The 22,175-nt window shown below is 44.0% G+C and overlaps 1 protein-coding gene and 1 non-coding gene across 4 annotated transcripts in view; both read right to left on the minus strand.

Moving 5' to 3' along the window:
• RNF138 (ring finger protein 138) overlaps positions 1–16,435 on the minus strand; it is a 38,666-nt gene extending 22,231 nt beyond the window's left edge. For 2 of the 3 annotated variants that reach the window (XM_077975066.1, XM_001100574.5), the window contains exon 1: positions 16,237–16,435. In XM_077975066.1, coding sequence (XP_077831192.1) covers positions 16,237–16,346 — 110 coding nt within the window. In that variant the 5' untranslated portion in view covers positions 16,347–16,435. Of the gene's footprint in view, positions 1–15,589; positions 15,696–16,236 lie in introns of those variants that run through there. The other variant, XM_077975065.1, reaches the window with a different exon arrangement.
• Positions 14,703–14,805, minus strand: LOC114673898 (small nucleolar RNA U13). The gene has a single exon (XR_003724748.1). It is a non-coding gene; the product is annotated as a small nucleolar RNA U13 (small nucleolar RNA).
• Positions 16,436–22,175: the final 5,740 nt, after the last annotated feature.

Consider the following 22,175-nt stretch of genomic DNA (forward strand, 5'->3'; position numbering starts at 1 on the left):
ACATGGCGAAACCCCATCTCTACTAGCCTGGCATGATGGCGCATGCCTGTAGTCCCAGCTACTCGAGAGGCTGAGGTAAGAGGATCACTTGAGCCTGGGAGGCGGAGGTTGCAGTGAGCCAAGATTGTGCCACTGCACTTCAGCCTGAGCGACAGAGTGAGACCTTGTTTCAAAAAAAAAAAGAAAGGAAAAAGACAAAAATGAAAAAGGTAGGAAATACCAAGTGTTAGGGAGGATATGAACCAAACTCACATTGGATGCTATGGGAGTATAAATTTATACAACCATTTGGAAAACTGGGTGGCAATATCCATTAGAGCCCATAAATTCCACTCTGAAATATATACCCATCAAACCTATATACATAAAACCGTGGGCAGTGGCTTATGCCTATAATCCCAGCACTTTGGGAGGCCAAGGCGGGAGGATTACTGGAGGCCAGGAGTTTGAGGCCAGACTGGACAACATAATGAGATTCTGCTCCTATAAAAAATTTAAAAATAAAAATAAAAAATTAGCTGGGCATGGTGGTGCATGCCTGTAGTCCTACCTACTTGAGAGACTAAGGAGGATTGCTTGAGCCCAGGGGGTCAAGGCTGCAGTGAGCTATGATCACTCCATTACACTCCTGCCTGAGCAAAAGTGAGACCCTGCATTTATTTGAAAACAAAAATTACATATATAATCAGAAAAAATTTGCTAGAAAGTTCTTAGCCACACTATTTATAATAGCCCCAAACTGAAAACTATACATAGGTCTGCCAACAGAAGAATGCATAACTAATTATGGTATATTCACAAAATGAAAACTACAATATGATGTATTGAGAATGAAAATGTTACAGCTATAAGCAACAACATGAACATAATGATAAAATGTTGAGTTAAGCCAGATATAAAAGAGTACAAACTGCATGATTCTATTTTTAGAATCTACAAAAAGCAGTTCAACTATTTAAAGGTCAGAATAATGGTATCCTGAAGGAGGTGGGATATGTTCCCTTGGTGAAGGGAACATTAAGGGAGTTTCTGGGATGCTAATGTTCTGTTGCTTGACATAGGTGCTGAATGGTTGCTTGATATGGGTGTACTCAATTTGGGAAAATTCACTGAGATGGACATTTGTGATAGGGACACGTTTCTGTATGCATTTTATACTGAAATAAAAAATATTTGGCCAGGCATGGTGGCAAATGCCTGTAATCCCAGCACTTTGGGGAGCCGAGGCGGGTGGATCACCTGAAGTCAGGAGTTCAAGACCAGCTTGGCCAACATGGCAAAACTCTATCTACACTAAATCAGCCAGGTGTGGTGGAGGGTGCCTGTAATCCCAGCTACTCAGGAGGCTGAGGCAGGAGATTCACTTGTACCTGGGAGGCGGAGGCTGCAGTGAACCGAGATCACGCCACTGCCCTCCACTCTGGGCAACAGAGCAGGACTCCGTCTCAAAAAAAAGAAAAGGAGTACCCCTTACACAAGGGGAGTTATATTAAAACTGTTATAAAAATAACTAAATAAGACCGGGAGCAGTGGCTCACGCCTGTAATCCCAGCACTTTGGGAGGCCGAGGCGGGTGGATCACAAGGTCAGGAGTTTGAGACTAGCCTGGCCAACATGGTGAAACCCCGTCTTGACTAATGATACAAAAAATTAGCCAGGCGTGGTGGCGCGCGCCTGTAAGCCAGCTGCTTGGGAGGCTGAGACAGGAGAATCATTTGAATCTGGGAGGCAGAGGTTGCAGTAAGCTGAGATCATACCATTGCACTCCAGCCTGGGTGACAGGGTGAGACTGTCTCAAAAACAAAACAAAACAAAAAACAAACAAAAAACTAAATTAAGATTATCTTCTAACTGGCCTTAAAAAAAACCCTAAAATTTAAAAAAGAATGAATTACTAGAAAAAAAAGAAAGTGGGCCAGGTGCAGTGGATCACACCTGTAATCCCAGCACTTTGGGAGGCTGAGGAGGGCGGATTGCTTGAGCTCAGGAGTTTGAGACCAGCCTGGCCAACATGGTGAAACCCCGTCTCTACTAAAATACAAAAATACAAAAAAAATTAGCCAGGCATGGCGGCGTGCACCTGTAGTCCCAGCTACTCGGGAGGCTGAGGCAGGAGAATTGCTTAAACCCAGAAGGCAGAGGTTGCAGTGAGCCGAGATCACGCCACTGCACTCCAGCCTGGGTGACAGTGCGAGACTCCATCTCCAAAAAAAGAAAAAGAAAAAAAGGAAAGTGAATTTAACTAGAGACAGTTAACACATTAGAGCCCTAATCCAGTGGCCCAACAGCCACAGAAGACAGACAGAGAAAATTATATTTAAAGAAACAAAAGGAGAAAGTGAGAGTGTGAGGGGAATTTCCAGAGCTAAAAAATATGTCAGCAGAATAGAGACAAGTGAATGACCTGTACAATAAATTTAAGAGTCACAACCAGATAGATTACTGGAAAAAATTTCAAATAATAATTTTTCGGCCAAGCGCGGTGGCTCACGCCTGTAATCATAGCACCTTGGGAGGCCGAGGTGGGTGGATCACGAGGTCAGGAGATCAAGACCATCCTGGCTAACACGGTGAAACCCTGTCTCTACTAAAAATACAAAAAATTAGCCGGGTGTGGTGGAGGGTGCCTGAAGTCCCAGCTACTCAGGAGGCTGAGGCAGGAGAATGGCATGAACCCGGGAGGTGGAGCTTGCAGTGAGCCAAGATTGCACCAGTGTACTCCAGCCTGGGTGATAGAGACTCCATCTCAAAATAAATAAATAAATAAATAAATAAATAAAAATTAAAAAATAATTTTTCAACTTCTAATATCTTCCACAGAGGAAGTAAAAATAGATCACCTACTAAGGAAAGAGAATCAGATTAGCATTAAACTCATGAGCAATAACAAATGACAAAACAATAGAATGATGTGTTCAAAGTTCTGAGGAGAAATGATTTATAACCTAGAACTGCATCTTCTGGATACTAAATCATTTAGTATCACTTAAGGCATTTCTGATATAATGTAACATATGAAACACTGAAAAACTTTGCATTCTGCATACCTGCACACTGAAACTTATAGGGCTTATGGAAAAAAATGGTTGGAATAGACCACTCGTGCAACCTTGTTTCCTGACGACCAACAAAACCCAAACAATCCAAATAAAAATACGAACGATTCTGAAAAGGTATATAAAGTTCCTAACAAACATTTCACCCTAAAATTTTTTTAAAAGAAAAGAGGGATAAGTGGTTGAAGCTGGTAAACTATGGAAATAAATTTAAAATGCACAAGGGAAAGGTACATGCAATAGGTATTCCGAGAGAGAACTCATAGCCAAACTGAACTAAGAAGATGAAGGCTGGGCACCTTGTGTCACAGTGCTTAATTCCATGGTTTGTTATATTCAGCTATGTTTTTAGTGTGCTTTGCTTCAGCTGCCATTTGTTGATGGACCAAAACAATTTTCAGGGGAAAAAAAGTCACATATAAATCTATCCATTCTGATATAATCTGTTGTAGCAAGCAGAACAGACTACATTACTGTTTAGTCCATCATTTGTCTTTAACCTTGCTTGTGGTCTTCTGATATGGACATTTTTTAACTTTCAGTCATGGCATTTTCCTAAAATTATGGTTTATGTTTTTGCAGTCTTAAGAATTCCCCACTTCGGCCGGGCGCGGTGGCTCAAGCCTGTAATCCCAGCACTTTGGGAGGCCGAGACGGGCGGATCACGACGTCAGGAGTTCGAGATCATCCTGGCTAACACGGTGAAAGCCCGTCTCTACTAAAAAATACAAAAAACTAGCCGGGCGAGGTGGTGGGCGCCTGTAGTCCCAGCTACTCGGGAGGCTGAGGCAGGAGAATGGCGTAAAAACCTGGGAGGCGGAGCTTGCAATGAGCTGAGATCCAGCCACTGCACTCCAGCCTGGGCGACACAGCAAGACTCCGTCTCAAAAAAAAAAAAAGAATTCCCCACTTCAAGATCAGAGATATTCCCCCACATTTCCTTCTAAAGTTTAAGCTTTGCTCATTAAAGTTTTCAATCCATCTACAAATATTATTATGTATAGCACACAGCAGAGATTCTACATATAAAGCTATTGCCCAAATACTATCTTACTGATCAAAGCCACCTTTTCCTCATTCATTTGCAATGTCACGTCTATCAAAGATAAAAAGTTCCAAAATATACGTGGAACTATTTCTGGACTCTATAGTATATTCTAGTCATTTATCTACCGCTGAATGAACACAATATGATTTGGCCAGGTGCAGTGGCTCATGCCTGTAATCCCAGCATTTTGGGAGGCCGAGGTGGGAGGATCAGTTGAGGTCAGGAGTTCAAGACCAGCCTGGCCAACATGGTGAAACCTGTCTCTACTAAAAATACAAAAATTAGCCAGGTATGGTGGCAGGTGCCTGTAATCCCAGTTACTCAGGAGACTAAGGCAGGAGAATCACTTGAACCCAGGAGGCGGAGGTTGCAGTGAGCCAAGATGGCGCCACTGCACTCCAGCCTGGGACAGAGAGGGAGACTCCGCCTCAAAAAAAAAATAAAAGCATATGATTTTTTAATTTTCATCTTGTATGTTTGTATTTTTAATAACATTTTGACAGGAAAATCAAAGAAGCCAACCATACTATTTTAATTACTATTGTTTCCTAATATCTCATTATATCTGATAGGGTTGTGCTATCTCTATGTTCTTTTTCAAATATTTTCTTAGTTATTCAGTCATTAACTCTTCATTAGAATTTTTTAATCCATTTTTCAAGTTCTACCAAAACATCATGTTGGGACTTCACCAGAACTGTATGTTTAGAACTGTGTGGAGAAAATTGATACCTTAAATTTACTAAATCTTTCTAACCATAAATGTCATGTTCTCTTATGCTTTTCAATAAAGTTTTGTAATTTTCTTCAAGAAGCTGTGTATATTTTTATTGTTTAGTCCAAAGAACTTTATAATTTTGTTGCTATTGTAAGTGAGGTTTTTCTTTTATTAAATGTTTTATCTGATTGATTACTGCTGGCATAAAGATATGTTGTTGATTTTTGTCTGTTCTTGCATCAAATCTCTCTGTACTCTTTTGTTTCTCTCGCTTTTAATCGACAAGTTATGACATTTTATCTCTTCCTTTTCAATCTCTGTGTATCTTATTTCTTCTTTTCTCATTGAATTGTCTGAAACACAATGTTAAATGTCAGGGGTGATGCGGACATCTTTGACTACTTCCTAACTAGAAAAGCACCTAAAGTTTACAACTAGGTATATTTGCTATAGATTTTAGGGAAGCCACCCTTAAGGTAGATTTTTTTGTTTGTTTGTTTTTTAAGTTTTAGGCCACGCCCCGTGGCTCATGCATGTAATCTCAGCACTTTGGGAGGCCGAGGTAGGGGGATCACTTGACCTCAGGAGTTCGAGACCAGCCTGGCCAACATGATGAAACCCCGTCTCTACTAAAAATACAAAAATTAGCCAGGCATGGTGGCGTATGCCTGTAATTCCAACTATCTGGGGGGCTAAGTCACCAGAACTGTTTGAACCCAGGAGGCAGACATTGCCGTGAGCCAAGATCAGGCCCCTGCACTCTGGCATGGGTGACAGAACTAGACTCTGTCTCCAAAAAAAAAAAAAGAAAAAGTTTTTGAGCCTATTCCTAATTTGCTATAAAGTTTTCAAAAGCTCAGCATGTATTCTGGTCTAAAAAAAAAATTGTAATGATAAAAAGGGATAAAAAAATGTTATTTAGTGGAAAATTGCTGTTTATTAATTGTATTCCTTGAAGGACAAACCTTTTTCTTTTTTCTTGGTGCCTTGAATATCAGGTACACAAAAATGTTTAATCAAATGCTGAATGAGACCAGACACAGTGGCTCACACCTGTAATCTCAACACTTTGGGAGGCTGAGGCAGGAGGATCACTTGAGCCTAGGGGTTCAAGACCAGCCTGGGCAACATTGTGAGATTTCCCCATCTCTACAAAAATTTTTTAAAATTAGTGAAGTGTGGTGGTGTGCACCTGTAGTCTCAGCTACTTGCAAGGATGAGGCAGTAGGATTCCTTGACTCCAGGAGTTCAAAGATACAGTGAACAATGATCACACCACTGAAATCCAGCCTGATCAACAGAGTTAAATTAAAATTAGTCTCTAACCAAAAAATGAAAAATAAACAAACGCTAAAGGAATTTTTACTAAAAAGGAGAAACAAAGCCAATAATTTCTATTCAGCATTTACTTTCAAAAATACTGACACACAACTAATAAACCGAATGGTCTGGATTCAAAAAATATATATATACACACACACACACATATATATAGGCTATAAAAACAAAGCAAATATTTAAAGGCAGAAAAATACATAAAAGCAAAAAATCAATTTAGATCACAAAACGATTTTGTTAGAAAATCCTAAATTGGCAGGGCATGGTGGCTCACACCTGTAATCCAAGCACTTTGGGAGGCCAAGGCAGGTGGATCACCTAAGGTCAGGAGTTCGAGACCAGCCTGGCCAACATGGTGAAACCCCACCTCTACTAAAAATAAAAATTAGCTGGGCGTGGTGGTGCACCCCTGTAATCCCAGCTACTCGGGAGGCTGAGGCAGGAGAATCACTTGAACCTGGGGGATGGAGGTTTCAGTGAGCCGAAATAGTGCCACTGCACTCCAGCCTGGACAATGGAATGAGACTCTTTCTCAAAACAAAACAAAACAAAACAAACAAACAAACAAAAACAAAACAAAAACGAGAAAAGAAAACTCCAAGTTAACCTCCAGAATTATTACATGTGATAAATCAGGTGACAAACTGTACAATACAAACTCTTCAAATATTAATTGCATTACTACAGACTAGTGATATTATTAAAAACATTCATATAAGAAACTAAAAAAAGGTCAGGTGTGGTGGCTCACACCTGTAATACCAGCACTTTGGGAGGCCAAGGTGAGAGGATCACTTGAGTCCAGGAATTTGAGGCCAGCCTGGGTAACATAGCGAGACCTCCTCTCTACCAAAACAAACAAACAAACAAAAAAAAATCAGCCAGGCATGGTGGTGCACGTCTGTAGTCCCAGCTATTTGGGAGGCTGAGGTGGGAGGATTGCTTGAGCCTAGGAGGTTGAAGCTGCAGTAAGCCATGATTATGCCCCTGTACTCCAGCCTGGGCAACAGAGTTAGACCCTGTCTCAAAACAAACAAGCAAAAATGTAATATGGAAAAATGCATGCAGCCTTGCTAGCAACTAAAGAAATACATTTTAATGTGACTTCTAGACACCATTGTGAACTGTATTAAAATAGCATAAAAATGCTTAAACAAAATTGGCAAAGATGATGGATTACAAATATACTTTTATAGTACTAATGGCATTTTGTAAATTAGCTCAGTTTTGGAGAAAGCAACATGACATGTATGAATATAGCAGTTACCATTTATTGAGTACATAATATGTGCTAGGTGCTAGGCTGGGTCCCAGAAACTATCCATTCATGATCTTGAATTCTTAAAAAAAAAAAAAAATTTTTAATAAGTTCCTTTATTTTACAGATGAGGAAACTACGGCTTAAAAAGTAAAATGTTAATAAACCTATAAGAGTGAGGCGGGCAGATCACTTGAGGTCAGGAGTTTGAGACCGATCTGACCAACATGGTGAAACCCTGACTCTACTAAAAAAAAAAAAAAAAAAAAAAAAAAAGAAAAGAAAATTAGCCAGGAGCGGTGGTGCATGCCTGAAATCCCAGCTACTCGGAAGGCTGAGGCAGGAGAACGGCTTGAACCTAGGAGGTGGAGGTTGCAGTGAGCCAAGATTGCGTGTGCCACTGCACTCCAGCCTGGACAACAGAGCGAGACTCTGTCTTTAAAAAAAAAAAAAAAAAAAAAAAAAAAGAAACCTATAAGAGGTTGAAGCCCAGAAGATGCTTCTGTCATTCAAATACAAAGCCCTGCATGTTCCCTCCTACCTCAGGATCTTTGTTCAGAATGTTTCCTCTCCCCAGAATGTTCTATACACAAACACAGCCCTCCACAAATTAACACCTGTAACTCACTTAGATCTCAGCAACAATATCGCTTCCTCAAGAAAGGGTCATCGATACTCACCCACTCACCCACTAGATCTGGTCCCTCTCTTATACTCTCTCAAAACCTATAAATTTGTAATTACACCATTTTTCTGAGTGTTTATTTTAATTTAAATATATCTCAGGCCAGGCACAGTGGCTCAGACCTGTAATCCCAATACTCCAGGAGGCCAAGGTGAGCAGATCACTTGAGCTCAGGCGTTCAAGACCAGCCTGGCCAATATGGTGAAACCCAGTCTATACAAAAAACACAGTCCAGGTGCGGTGGCTCCCCCCTGCAATCCCAACACTTTGGGAGGCCGAGGTGGGTGGATCACCTGAGGTCGGGAGTTCAAGACCAGCCTGACCAACACGATGAAACCCTGTCTCTATTAAAATTACAAAATTAGCCAGGCCTGGTGGTGCATGCCTGTAATCCCAGCTACTTGGGAGGCTGAGGCAGGAAAAATCACTTAAACCCAGGAGGTGGAGGTTGTGGTGAACTGAGATTGCGCCACTGCACTCCAGCCTAGGCAACAAGAGTGAAATTTCGTCTCAAAAAAAAAAAAATTGGCCGGGCGCGGTGGCTCAAGCCTGTAATCCCAGCACTTTGGGAGGCCGAGGTGGGTGGATCACGAGGTCAGGAGGTCGAGACCATCCTGGCTAACACGGTGAAACCCCATCTCTATTAAAAATACAAAAAAACTAGCCGGGCGAGGTGGCGGGCACCTGTAGTCCCAGCTACTCGGGAGGCTGAGGCAGGAGAATGTCATGAACCCGGGAGGTGGAGCTTGCAGTGAGCCGAGATCGTGCCACTGTACTCCAGCCTGGGCGACAGAGCGAGACTCCGTCTCAAAAAAAAAAAAAAAAAAAAAAAAAAATTAGTTGGGCATGGCGGTAGCACATGCCTGTCGTCACAGATACTGGGGAGGCTAAAGGGGGATCACTTGAGCCCAGGAAGGTCAAGGCTGCAGTGGGCCATGATCATGCCACTGCACTCTAGCCTGGGCAACAGAGCAACAGAGCAAGAAACTGTCTCAAATATATATATATATAAAAAAATAAAATAAAATAGAGGTATTCAGGTCTTTTATCTCCAATTTTACTGTTCCTTCCTCTGTACAACCAAGCATGTTTCCATATATATATCTCAATCACTAACACCCAGCTCCAAAGGGGCAGGGATCCTATCTATTTGCTCTTTACAACATCCCTGGCACCTAACAGTGCCAGGCACCTATTAAGCAGTCACTAATACTTGCTAAAGCAATGAATGCCAATTTACCTTAATTTAAAAATTATTAAATCGCTTAACCAAAAGATATAATTGACAGTTCTCAAATCAAAACCATGAGCACGTTCCACGAACAAGACACTTCACTAGGGCTGCAACCATTCTTGTGTGATGTATCAGAAATATTTGTTTGTATCTACCCTTTGACCCAGCAATTCCATTTGTCAGAATTTAGCTGGCAGGAAAAACTCTCATATGTGAAACGATATATTAGTAGGCTTAAATAAGTAAAAGCAGATCTTGGATGCTGCCTTTATAAAGCTTGCAGTCTAACCAGTGAAAATGACATTGGTCAAATCATCTGATTCCAAAAATGTTTTGATTACAAACTGTGATAAGAGGTACAAAGAATGGCTGGGTGCAGTGGCTCACACCTGTAATCTCAGCACGTGGGAGGCTGAGGCGGGCAGATCATTTGGGGTCAGGAGTTGGAGACCAGCCTGACCAACAAGGTGAAACACCATCTCTACTAAAAATACAAAAAAATTAGCCAGGTGTGGTGGCGCATGCCTGTTCTTCCAGCTACTCGGGAGGCTGAGGCAGGAGAATCTCTTGAACCCATCGGGTGGAGGTTGCAGTGAGCCAAGACTGCACCACTGCACTCCAGCCTGGGCAACAGAGCAAGATTTCGTCTAAAAATAAAATAAAATGAAATAGAGATATTCAGGTCTTTTATCTCCAATTTTACTGTTCCTTTCTCTGTACAACCAAGCATGTTTCTTCAGACACAAAACGAATTATTCTCATCTCACTTTGGGCTGGAACAGTAAGTGCTAGACAGAATTATTTCAAAACAAAGCAGAAGGAAGGAAAATGGTACAAATCAAGAATTACTAAAACTAATTTTCATGTTTCTGAAAAGGCCTGTATCTTCAGAATAGGGCATTACCCTATAACCAAAAAAGTTCTGTTTACATTTCTCTCAACTTTAAACTAGCAGATGCTAGATGAATTTCCGTTACGCATTCTCCCAACAAAAGGCTAATCAACAATACTGGGAGAGTGAAAACAATAGTCCCACTCATCATGCTCCCAATTTCAGTATAAATTAAATAATTTAAAATCTGGCACTTAGTCTATCTATCTTCCTAGTCTATAATTGAGATCATTCCCCAAAAAAACTTAAAAAAAAAAAAAATCAAAGGTTTTAAATTAGTCTTCAAGATTTAAAATGAAGTCAACCTTTTGTTATATAATTAAATAGCACAGACTTTAGGAAACAAAATTATTTTAAAGTATATACTTAGAGCACAACTTCTCAAGTAACAAGATACCAATAAAGCTGTTAAAATTACAAAAAGCCAGATGCTGTGGCACTTACCTGTAGTCCCTGCTGCTCGGATGGGAAGACCGCTTGAGGCCAGGAGTTTGAGATCAGCCTGAGCAACACAGCAAGACCCCATCTCTAAAAAATTTTAAACTATAAGAAATACATTGCCAGGCGCAGTGGCTCACACCTGTAGTCCTAGCACTTTGGGAGGCCGAGGCAAGCGGATCACTTGAAGTCAGGAGTTCAAAACCAGCCCAGCCAACATGGTAAATCCCTGTCTCTACTAAAAATACAAAAAATTAGCGGAGGCCGGGCGCGGTGGCTCAAGCCTGTAATCCCAGCACTTTGGGAGGCCGAGACGGGCGGATCACGAGGTCAGGAGATCGAGACCATCCTGGCTAACACTGTGAAACCCCGTCTCTACTAAAAATACAAAAAACTAGCCGGGCAAGGTGGCGGGCGCCTGTAGTCCCAGCTACTCCGGAGGCTGAGGCAGGAGAATGGCGTAAACCCGGGAGGCGGAGCTTGCAGTGAGCTGAGATCCGGCCACTGCACTCCAGCCCGGGCTACAGAGCAAGACTCCGTCTCAAAAAAAAAAAAAAAAAAAAAAAAAAAAATTAGCGGAGTGTGGTGGTGCACACCCGTAATCCCAACTACTTGGGAGGCTGAGGAAGGACAATCACTCGAACCAGGGAGGTGGAGGTTGCAGTGAGCCGAGACCACACCACTGCACTCCAGCCTGGGCAACAGAGCGAGATTGTCTCAAAAAAAAAAAAAAAATTATACATATACACACACACACACACATATATGTATATGTATATATATATATACACACACAGCCTGAATAACAAAGTGAGACCCTGTTTCTAAATTAATTAATTAGGCCGGGGCCAGTGGCTCATGCCTATAATCCCAGCACTTTAGGAGGCCAAGGCGAGCAGATCACTTGAGCTCAAGGGTTCGAGACCAGCCTGGCCAATATGGTGAAACCTCATTTCTACTAAAAATACAAAAAAACAAAAATTAGCCGGACATGGTAGTGCATGCCTGTAGTCCAGCTACTTGTGCCTGTAGTCCCAGCTACTCAGGAGGACGAGGCAGGAGAATCGCTTAAATTCAGGAGATGGAGGTTACAGTGAGCCAAGATCCTACCACTGCACTCCAGCCTGGGCAACAGAGAGAGAGTGTCTCAAAAATAAATAATTAATTTAAATTTTTTTTTTAATTAAGGATTAAAAAAAGTAAATATGAACTAAAAACTCAGGAATTGGATATTCAAGCTGGTCAAATAGGAAATTACACAAATTTGTGCTTAACAAGAAGTAGAAGTTCATTTTAAAAGATGCCTACTTACAGAGAGGCCTAAAAGCAAAAACAGATTAGATTTCCATTTTTAAGAGTTTAGCAAAGAATCAAACTTGTTATTATATGTAATTTTTATTGCAATAGTAGCTTACTTCTGCCATGTACAAGAATTATTTCCTTGACTGTTCAAAACAAGGAAGAACAGAGGTTTCCAAGAGCCTTTGAAGATTACAGAATAAACACCAAAAGAGATAAACACCTTACTCCTACGCCAGTCTGTACTTTCTTCTGAAACCTTGCTTTGACTACCTGCTCAACTTTCATACTAATTTGTCTTAACATGTTTTCAAAATATTACATCTGCCAGGTGTGGAGGCTCTTGCCTGTAACCCCAGCACTTTGGGAGGCTGAGGCAGGAGGACAGCTTGTGCCCAGGAGTTAGAGACTAGGTTGGGCAACAAAGCAAGTTTAAAAAAAAAAAAAAAAATTTTAACAGCCAGGTATGGTGGTGAGTGCCTGTAGTCCCAGCTACTTGGGAGGTTGAGGTGGGAAGATTTCTTGAGCCTGGGAGGTTGCGGTTGCAGTAAGCTATGATCATGCCACTGCACTCTCACAACAGAGCGAGACCCTATTTCAAAAAAAATAAAAACAAAATTACATCTGACCACTCTAAGGCATCTGACAATGCTGACTGCTTCCTTAACAGTCATTTGCAGATTATTTGAATCCTCAGTTTCCACTCACTTTATTCCTGGTGTTCTTCCTATCCTTCTGTTCATTCCTTGTCAGGCTGCAATTTTCTCCACTCAGTATTTAAGTACGTATTCTCCAGCACTTTGCTTTATCTAGATGCTCTTCAATCTTTCCATTTATATACCTCACTCGGTGACTACGTCGACACCCACAGCTTTAGCTCCATGTATTCCAGATCTACATATGGTATATACACTTAACTACTGAACACACAGTCAACAAATCTCACACACTGTCCTTAAAATGTCAGGAGTCTCTCTGCTCCATTCCTACTATCAATTCCTTAGTTCAGGTTCTAATCATTTCTCTCCCTGACACATCAATGAATGACCTCTTCACTAGTCTCACCACTACCAAGCTGAAAACCCTGCTATGAAGGTAAATTTTCTAAAAATGAAATGTGACCATGCTGCTCCTCTGCCAAAAATTATTTACTAGGTCTAGTATTATTCATTAGGTTATCTAATTATTTAATAGGTTTTCAGGAAAACGCTCAAATTAGCTTACTCAGTAAGTTCCTGCCAATAACTCTAAAAGCTCCATCTCCACTACGCTGTCTTTGGCTCCAGCCAAATTTCAAAGTCCAGCTCACATTCATCCTCTGTACCCTCCTTGACTCTGGCATTCCCCACAAACCCTGAACACAAACGCTGACCTAAGGCGTTACTTCATCTAGGAAATCATCCCTATCCTTTAGGCTAATTTAGATACCTGCTCTAGATGCTCACATAAAATATCTTCTGTATCAATCACACTCATGTGTAGGTCTCTCCAGCGGACTATTAACAGTCTCCAGGGAAACAGTACTTAGTAGTCCCTGCACCAGACAAATAGAAAGCATTCAACAACTGCAGGGAACGAATGGGGATTAAATGGGAATTTATATTTTAGTAATGTTATTCTAATGATAATGAACTTGCTCCTTTAACTAGGAGAGTCAGTAGTCAAATCCTGTACTGTCATTGAAATGGCAATTAAAATTTTTCATTTTCTAACTGATCCACAGTAACCCAAAGTCCTTATCATTTCAACTCTCTATTCATGAATCAAAAATTGATTTTGTAGCCAAATATAAATTTCTTTAAAGGCACAGGTCTGTCCTTTGTGAAGAAGGCAGGGTAAATGACATAGATAACTATGTTACTTAAAAAATAGGTCAGGCGCCATGTCTCATGCCTGTAATCCCAGCACTTTGGGAGGCCACGGCAGGAGGCCAAGGCAGAGAATGACTTCAGCCTGGGAGTTCAAGACCTGACTGGGCAACATAGTGAGGCCCTGTCTCTATAAAAAAGAAAACAAAATTAGCCAGGCATGGTGGCATGCTCCTGTAGTCCCAGCAACTTGAGAGGCTGAGGCGGGATGGTTGCTTGAACGGGGGAAGTCAAGGCTGCAATGAAACGTGATCACACCACTGCACTCCACCCTGGACAACAGAGCAAGACCATGTCTCGAAAAAATAATAATTTTTAAAAATTCTCTCCAATTCCCCCACTAAACTCCAACTGATTAAGATCCTGTTCCTCCATTACCACCTCTTCCAAATTAAACTTTTTTCTCCCTCTGCCTATTCTTTAATTCATTGTTCAGGCAGAACTGTCTAAGCATAATGAGTTGATTTGAGAAAGGTCCTGAATTAAATACAATCATCTCCAACATTTTCCACAGTCTTGAGGTCAAACCAAATTATAGTCCTTGATTTAAAATGTCCCACAAGGGAAGTGGACTAGAGCAATCTACACGGAATTTTGGGGAGTGCTAAGAAATTACAATGAGGCCCATGAGGTCAATGACCCAAAGGATAATTAGAATGATTCTATCTAAAAAAAATACCTGCTTTGTATATATACAGTTAGCAGCTATTACAACTTCCTCTCACCTTGCCCTCCTCCCTCCCTTTTATCTACCCACTGCCAACACAGCACTTAAATTTTTTTATATATTGGAAAGGGACCAAGTTATGCTAGATTAAAGGTGAAAGATCTATATTGTGCCCTAGACACCTCCAAACCTTTTTTTTCATGTCAAATGGGTAATGTGTTGACCTTGTAACAAGGTTTGAGGGTGGCACATCTCACACATGCCTGTGAACACTCAATCATCACATTATGAACTACAAAAGGATCCCTCAAAACATTTCTCTAAGAATCTGCATTTGTTGCACAAAATAATAAGATGTCATTCATCTCCCTTAAAGAGCGAAAGCGTAACTGGCATAATCTCTATCATGAAAATCCACACACTCTTGGCTCACACAACCAGCACAAAATAGAAATAAAGTAGACAGTGCAGTTAAGATTGGGGAACAAAATGAGAAGAGTTGGTATCAAGAAAACAACCAGAGTAAGGGCATTTGCAATTAAGACCCAAAAATTCAATCCATCCTTTACAAAATTATAGAGCCTTACCTCAAAAAAAAAAAAAAAAAGTGGAAAGAGAATGAAATACATTTAGAAGGTTAGTCAATTCTTTTCGGTTGTTTGCAAGCACACGTAACTTTCAAGCCTGAGTGTATTTTTTAAAAATAAAGATTTCCAGGCCCCACCTGCCCAAAAATTCTTTTGTAAGTTTGGAATGGAGCCTGGGAATTGGTATGTTTACTTAAAAAGCTCCCGGGGGACTCTGATCATCAGTCAGGTCTGTCAGAAGGGCTATACACCTTTTCAAGAAGGGCGCTTTCCAACCCTTACTCACACCCTAGCCGTCCATAAAATCTTATCAAAGTTCTTGTAAATATGCCTGCCAATCAAACGCACGCGTTATCTCACCCAACCCCTTTGTGCTCTCCCCCACCCTGGGGAGCATTTCACTTTCGGCCCATTCCTCGTAACAGAAGTCTGCCTTTCTCCTCTCCACCCTTGTATTAATCAAGTAATAAGCAGAAAGGTAAAACAAAGGGGAACGCTCACTTCCATGCCCGAAAATCCTGTCGGTTTTCACAGACCAGAGAAGAAAACTCATTCTAGATCCCTCTAACACACAGTGGACTGGAAACGAAACAAAACGCTCTGGAGGGTGTTCTGTGAAGCAGGGTTGAGGGGAAGTTACAGAAGAGCTCTTGGACCGAGGGGACGCACCAAGGTTCTGAAAGAGGAAACTTGAAAGCTGGGCAGGTCGCGGGGCGAGCGGGCCCGCGTGGGCACCGCCGGCCGCTTTTGACACTCGACACCCCAACCTTCACCCGGGTTGCTAAGAAACAAAAAGGCTCCAAGTTCCCTGCAATTCCTCCCGGGCCTGGCGGAGACTACAGGGGCCTCCGGGGCCTGAAGACGCCGCAGGGAACGGCCTGGCCACTGCCCCGGGGGCGCGAAAGCCAGGGAGAGCGGGAGAGCGGGAGCTCGGGCTGAGGGGGCAGGACGCGCAGAGCGGGCCCCGAGGCTAAGGAGGAGGGCGGCCCGGGGCTCTGAGGGGCAGGGAACGGGACCTCGGGGGGCAGCGACGCTCGAGCAGGCCGCGGCGGGCTCGGTTCCCGCCAGGCGGCAGCCGGGGGTCCCGGGCCGGAGGCCGGGCCTAAGCAACAACCCGGCTCCGCGCGGGGGAGGGGGCGTCTACTCACACGTGCTGACAGGCCGCGGTCCGCACGGGCGTTTTGAGCACCTCCTGACAGACGGGGCAGTAGAAATCATCTTCGGTGTAGGACGTGGCCGCGGAGAGGTCCTCGGCCATGGCGGGGGATGGGGAAACAAGGCGATGGCGACAGCGGCAGCGGCCGAGGTGACGGTGGCGGCCCGGGGCCCGACTCCCTACGCGAACCCGGAGGGGGGAGGGGGATCGCGTCAGGATGCGGCGCGCTCCAGGAAGGGGGCGGGGCCCTGGGTAGGGCGGGGCCGAACGCAGAGACGCGACTGCCGCACGCGCCGGGCAAGAGGCGACCCCTCCCACGGCTCCTCCCACAGGGGCTGGATGGGGGCGGTGCTTGGCGGGAGGCTGGGCTTGCAGCGTGCCGTGGGCCCGCCCGGCTCGCCCCCAGGCCGCGGCCTCACGCCCCAGGCCACGCCCTCACCGAGCTCCAGGCGCGGGCTGTCGCTCCGCCCTCAGCCGTCGTCTTCGCCCAAGGTCTTCCTTTTCACCGTTTTCCCGCTCTTCTCCTCACCCCGACCCCGAGCCCCGAGCCCCCAGGTCGTGTCCGCGACTTCCTCCCCGCCTCGCTTCCCGGCACCCCGGCCCCTCCACGCTTCCGCCGGGGGGACCCTCACCTAGGAGCCCCGAAGCGGTGCTGTGGACGGAGCTGCTTTTCCTTCACGTGTTCGTAGAGACGCGGCCCTGCGCTTTCCTCGGGCTTCCTGTCCGGCCGCCACTACCTTCGCAGCCGAGGCCCCGGGGCAAATGGAGGGCGGCCTGCGCTGTGCTTATCGGCCCCAAACGGGGCCGGACCCGAGGCTCATGGTGTAGGGAGATTCGCCCGCCCCCGCCAGCAGCTCTCTCTTGGCATCGCGCTGCCTACAGCCTACTCGGCCGTCACCGAACGCGGGAGCGCCTGGGAGCTGGGACGGGGTGTGAAGCGCGGCCTCTATAGCAACCGGCGCGTGGCACCTTCTGCGGGTTGTGACATAAGCAGCTGGGCGCCCGCGGTGACACCTGCGCCTCCCCGCCCTGCCTCCCTAGGCCCGGGACCCCAGCCACCTCTCCTGTCAAATACATTGGGCTTTTCAGGAAGTTTTCGTCAATGTTCAAGATTTAGTCTTTACTATTTGCCCCACCAGAATGTTTTGATCTTGTCAAGATGTGTTATAAACAAATATTTGTTATAGGATTTTAATCCTTTGGGGACAGGATTAAAGTTTCCTTGAGAGGATGTCCACTTTCTCCTTTAACGGCATGACTGATGCTTAAATACGGTCGCAGATGGAGTCTTCTACCCACACCTTTGGGTTGATTTTTGATTTTTTCTTTTTTTTTTTAGCTTTGAAGAGAAATGCTGTAGAAGCATGGACGTGGATTTTCACCAAGGTTATTCACTAATTTAAGTGTTTTATTTTTATTCTTTTTTTGTTTGTTTTTTTGAGACAGGTACTCACTCTATCTCCCAGGCTGGAGTGCAGTGGAGCGATCTTGGGTCACTGCAACGTCTGCCACCCGGTTTCAAGCGATTCTGCCCCCTCAGCCTCCCGTATAGCTGGGACCACAGGCGTGTGCCACCACACCCGCTAATTTTTGTGTTTTTATTAGAGACAGGGTTTTACCACGCTGGGCAGGCTGGTCTTAAACTGACCTCAAGTGATCCACATGCCTGGGCCTCCCAAAGTGCTGGAATTACAAGCGTGAGCCACCACGCCTTGCTTGTTTTTTTGTTTTGTTTTGTTTGTTTGATGAGCCCTTAATTTCCAGATATATCTGCACAATTGATAATTTATAAGATGGTTCAGCCTGGATAACAGAGTGAGACTCCGTCTCAGAAAAAAAAATAGAGAAGGCTGGACGCACGCCTGAAATCCAAGCACTTTGGGAGGCCAAGGCGGGTGGATCACTTGAGGTCAGGAGTTCAAGACTAGCCTGGCCAACATGATGAAATCCCATCTCTACCAAAAATACAAAAGTTAACCGGACATGGTGGTGGGAGCCTGTAATCCCAGGTACTCGGGAGGCTGAGGCACGAGAATCGCTTGAACCTGGGAGGCAGAGGTTGCAGTGAGCCGAGATTGTGCCACTGCACTCCAGACCTGGCGACAGTGAGACTCTGTCTCAAAAAAAAAAAAGAAAAACAGAAAAAAAGGATAAATCTATAAGATGGGATCACAATGACCTGAAAGAAGCTAAGGAAAATCTGGAACATTATATAGCATGTTCAATTAGCTTCAGAGAAAAGAAAGGTTTTATTACCATACTTTGTTAAAACCCTCCCCCATGGTCTAAATGAATAAATAGAAGCCATTTAAGGGACTAGTTAAATCAATTCTGCCATTTATTGTCTATGTTGACATTGGCACTGTTAGGTGTTATGCAGATGTCATGAACTTTGCTTTCAACTAGTTTACATTATTACATATCTATCAGAATGAGAGAGAAAAAATGGCATTTGCCAAAGTATCAAATTTTGCATTAAGCGATGGCTATAATGAGGATCAGAAATGGAATGATTAGAAATATATGGATTTAACAGAAAACGTTATGGAGGAAACGGGTTTTAGTGTACATCTCAAAAGCAGCCCAGGAGGCGGAAGTTGCAGTGAGCTGAGATCACACCACTGCACTCCAGCCTGGGTGACAGAGCAAGACTCAATCTCAAAAAATAAAAATAAATAAAACTTTCTAGTCAAATGAGATAGACCTTGATATGCTAAAGAGAAAAATAAAATAATTTAGAATACTGATTTCTTGACAAGGCCTGGCTTTATCTTACTACAAACCCTCAAAATCCTGTTTTGCTGGTAAAAGTGATCGCCTTTGAAGAAGTGAACTGGGAAGCTGGAGGATGGAACAGGAGAGAGGCTCATGTGTCACTCTCTACCCTTTGGTATCTTTGTAAATTGGTACCACGTGCAGTGTTGACGCTCACCTGGTTTGTACCAGTACCACTTTCCCGGTCTTTTTCAGCCTTGTCCATCCTGATTGGTCAGTAGTCTGTTCTGAATGACCAGCGCCAATTTGGTTCCAGTTGCTAAATATTTTTAATATTACTCTTGACTATGTACATACATGACTGTTCCATGAAAGGGCTATATATGCAAAGTGACTCTCAAATGCAGAAGAAGCCAAAAATCCCAAGAAGAGGCAAACAAATCCAGGAGTTGGCTGGTAGCAGGTGATTTACTGGGGAACTTATGGATGGAAGTGTGGTCTTGGGCAGCAGCAAGACAGGTGGGTGTTTGTACTGTTATGCTGCAGACCCAGGGCTTTTATACCATTAGGAAAGGGTATACATAATGTGTAGGAAAATTAAAGTTCACCCCTGAGGGAAGGACAAGAATACTATGTGGATTACAGCCTATAATTTGCTTAAGGGCAGGATTTATGATTAAGAACATGCTCTTTTTACACAAGGAATCATAAAGAAGAACTCTTAGGGGCATTCCTGGAACTAGGTTAATCGGAAGTTAACCTAGCATGTTAACATCCATGATGGAGTTCTTTAAGCTCCACGATAACCAATTGTGTAGGGAAAACTCTAATCCTATTTTACCTTTACTCTCATACCACCACAACAATCAACACAGAAGAAGACTTCTGCGAACAAATATGTGGGGGTTTTTCCCCTCGCACCAAGCAGCAGACAGCAGCTGGGTGTCCCCTAATTCAGTTCCTACCTACCCAGAGACAGTGTCAGATCCCACAGGTTGGGGGCCCAGTTCCCAAGACTGGCTTCCATACCCCCAGACACCACTTACGAGTCCGGGCCTCCGGAACTTCCGACCAATGAGCTTCAAGTTGCGGTTCCCACAGTCCACTCTTTGGGTTTCATTAATTTGCTGGAGCAATAACCTTTATAATACACCAGTAATTGTGTTTCTCTGAGTTCTGTGCGCTGCTCCAGCAAATTAATGAAACCCAAAGAGTGGGCTGTGGGAACCACAACTTGAAGCTGGAGCAGCGCAGAGAACTCAGAGAAACACGATTACTGGTGTATTATAAAGGATATTGCAAATGATACAGATGACGAGATGCATGGAGTAAGGTATGGGGGAAGAGGTGCAGAGCTTCCATGCCCTCCCTGGATTGGCCCTTTCCTCTTACCAGTGGTTTAAGCATGAGTCTGTACGTGACTCAATTATGACCAAAAGGCTGTGAAGGGAATTATTATGAGGGGCATCAGCAAGTACTTTTCTTTGATGATCAAAGACAAGGCCAGGCATGGTGGCTCATTCCTGTAATTCCAGCACTTTGGGAGGTTGAGGTGGGAGAAGAGCTTGAGGTCAGGAATTTGAGACCAGCCTGGACAACATAGTGGGACCCTGTCTCTACAAAAAAATTTTAGAGAGCCGGGCGCGGTGGCTCAAGCCTGTAATCCCAGCACTTTGGGAGGCCGAGACGGGCGGATCACGAGGTCAGGATATCGAGACCATCCTGGCTAACACGGTGAAACCCCGTCTCTACTAAAAAATACAAAAAACTAGCCGGGCGCAGTGGCGGGCGCCTGTAGTCCCAACTACTCGGGAGGCTGAGGCAGGAGAATGGCGTGAACCCAGGAGGCGGAGCTTGCAGTGAGCCGAGATCCGGCCACTGCACTCCAGCCTGGGCGGCAGAGCGAGACTCCGTCTCAAAAAAAAAAAAAAAAATTTTAGAGGCCAGACATGGTGGCTCACACCTGTAATCCCAAAACTTTGGGAGGCCGAGGTGGGTGGATCACCTGAGGTCGGGAGTTTGAGACCAGCCTGATCAATATGGAGAAACCCTGCCTCTGCTAAAAATACAAAATTAGCTGGGCATGGTGTTGCATACCTGTAATCCCAGCTACTTAGGAGGCTGAGGCAGGAGAATCGCTTGAACCTGGGAGGCGGAGGTTGCAATGAGCTGAGATCATGCCATTGCACTTCAGCCTGGGCAACAAGAGCAAAACTCCGTCTCAAAAAAAAAAATAATAATAATAGAAATTAGCATGGTGTGGTGGCTCACACCTGTAATCCCAGCTACCCAGGAGACTGAATTAGGAGGATTACTTGAGCCTGGGAGGTCGAGGCTGCAGTGAGCCATGATCACTCCACTGCACTCCAGCCTGAGCAACAGAGAACCTGTCTCAAAAAAATAACAAAAAACTACAAATATCTAGGTGCAGTGGTGTGCACCTATAGTCCCAGCTATTCGAGAGGCTGAGGCAGGAGGATTGCTTGAGTCCAGGAGTCCTACCTAGGCAACATAGCAAGAGCTTGTCTCTTAAAAAAAAAGACAAATCTACTCCCCCATCTAGATGTTTCTGTGTCTATATGTGCTACGTGGAACTGCTGCAAGCAGGATGAAACCATGCAAAGAGTCAGCTGTGAAAAGATAAGCCAATGTGCTGAAGGTGGCAAAGTTGAAAGATGGAAAGAATATATAGGTTCTTGATGTATTAATAGTTGAGTTATTCAATTAGTCAACCCCGAAACTGCCCTGCCTCCTATCAATCAAGATTAATTAAACACCTTCTAGTTTGAACCATTCTCAGTGGGTTCTTTGGTTATTTGTAGCTGGAAGTATCTGACCTAGGCATTTGCTTGTTCACAACTCAATCCCTTTCCGCATCTCTTTCCCTGTTCTGCTTTGTGTTGTTGGAGCTGACTCTTATAAACTGTTTCCCAGTTTCCCTTGCCAGCTGACATCTGGCTATATTCAGCCAATACGAAGCACCAAAGAGAGATCAGGAAGGAAGGAAGGACAAAACCAAGTTATTCCTCCCTCTCTGTCTCTCTGTCTCTCTCTCTCTCTCTCTCTGTCTCTCTCTCTCTCTCTCTCTCTCTCTCTGAGAAGGAGTTTCACTCTTGTTGCCCAGGCTGGAGTACAATGGCAGTCTCGGCTTACTGCAACCTCCACCCCCACGTTCAAGCGATTCTCCTGCCTCAGCCTCCCAAGTAGCTGGGATTA

The sequence above is a fragment of the Macaca mulatta genome, chromosome 18, assembly GCF_049350105.2.
Source record: "Macaca mulatta isolate MMU2019108-1 chromosome 18, T2T-MMU8v2.0, whole genome shotgun sequence".
In the NCBI taxonomy this organism is placed as follows: Eukaryota; Metazoa; Chordata; class Mammalia; order Primates; family Cercopithecidae; genus Macaca; species Macaca mulatta.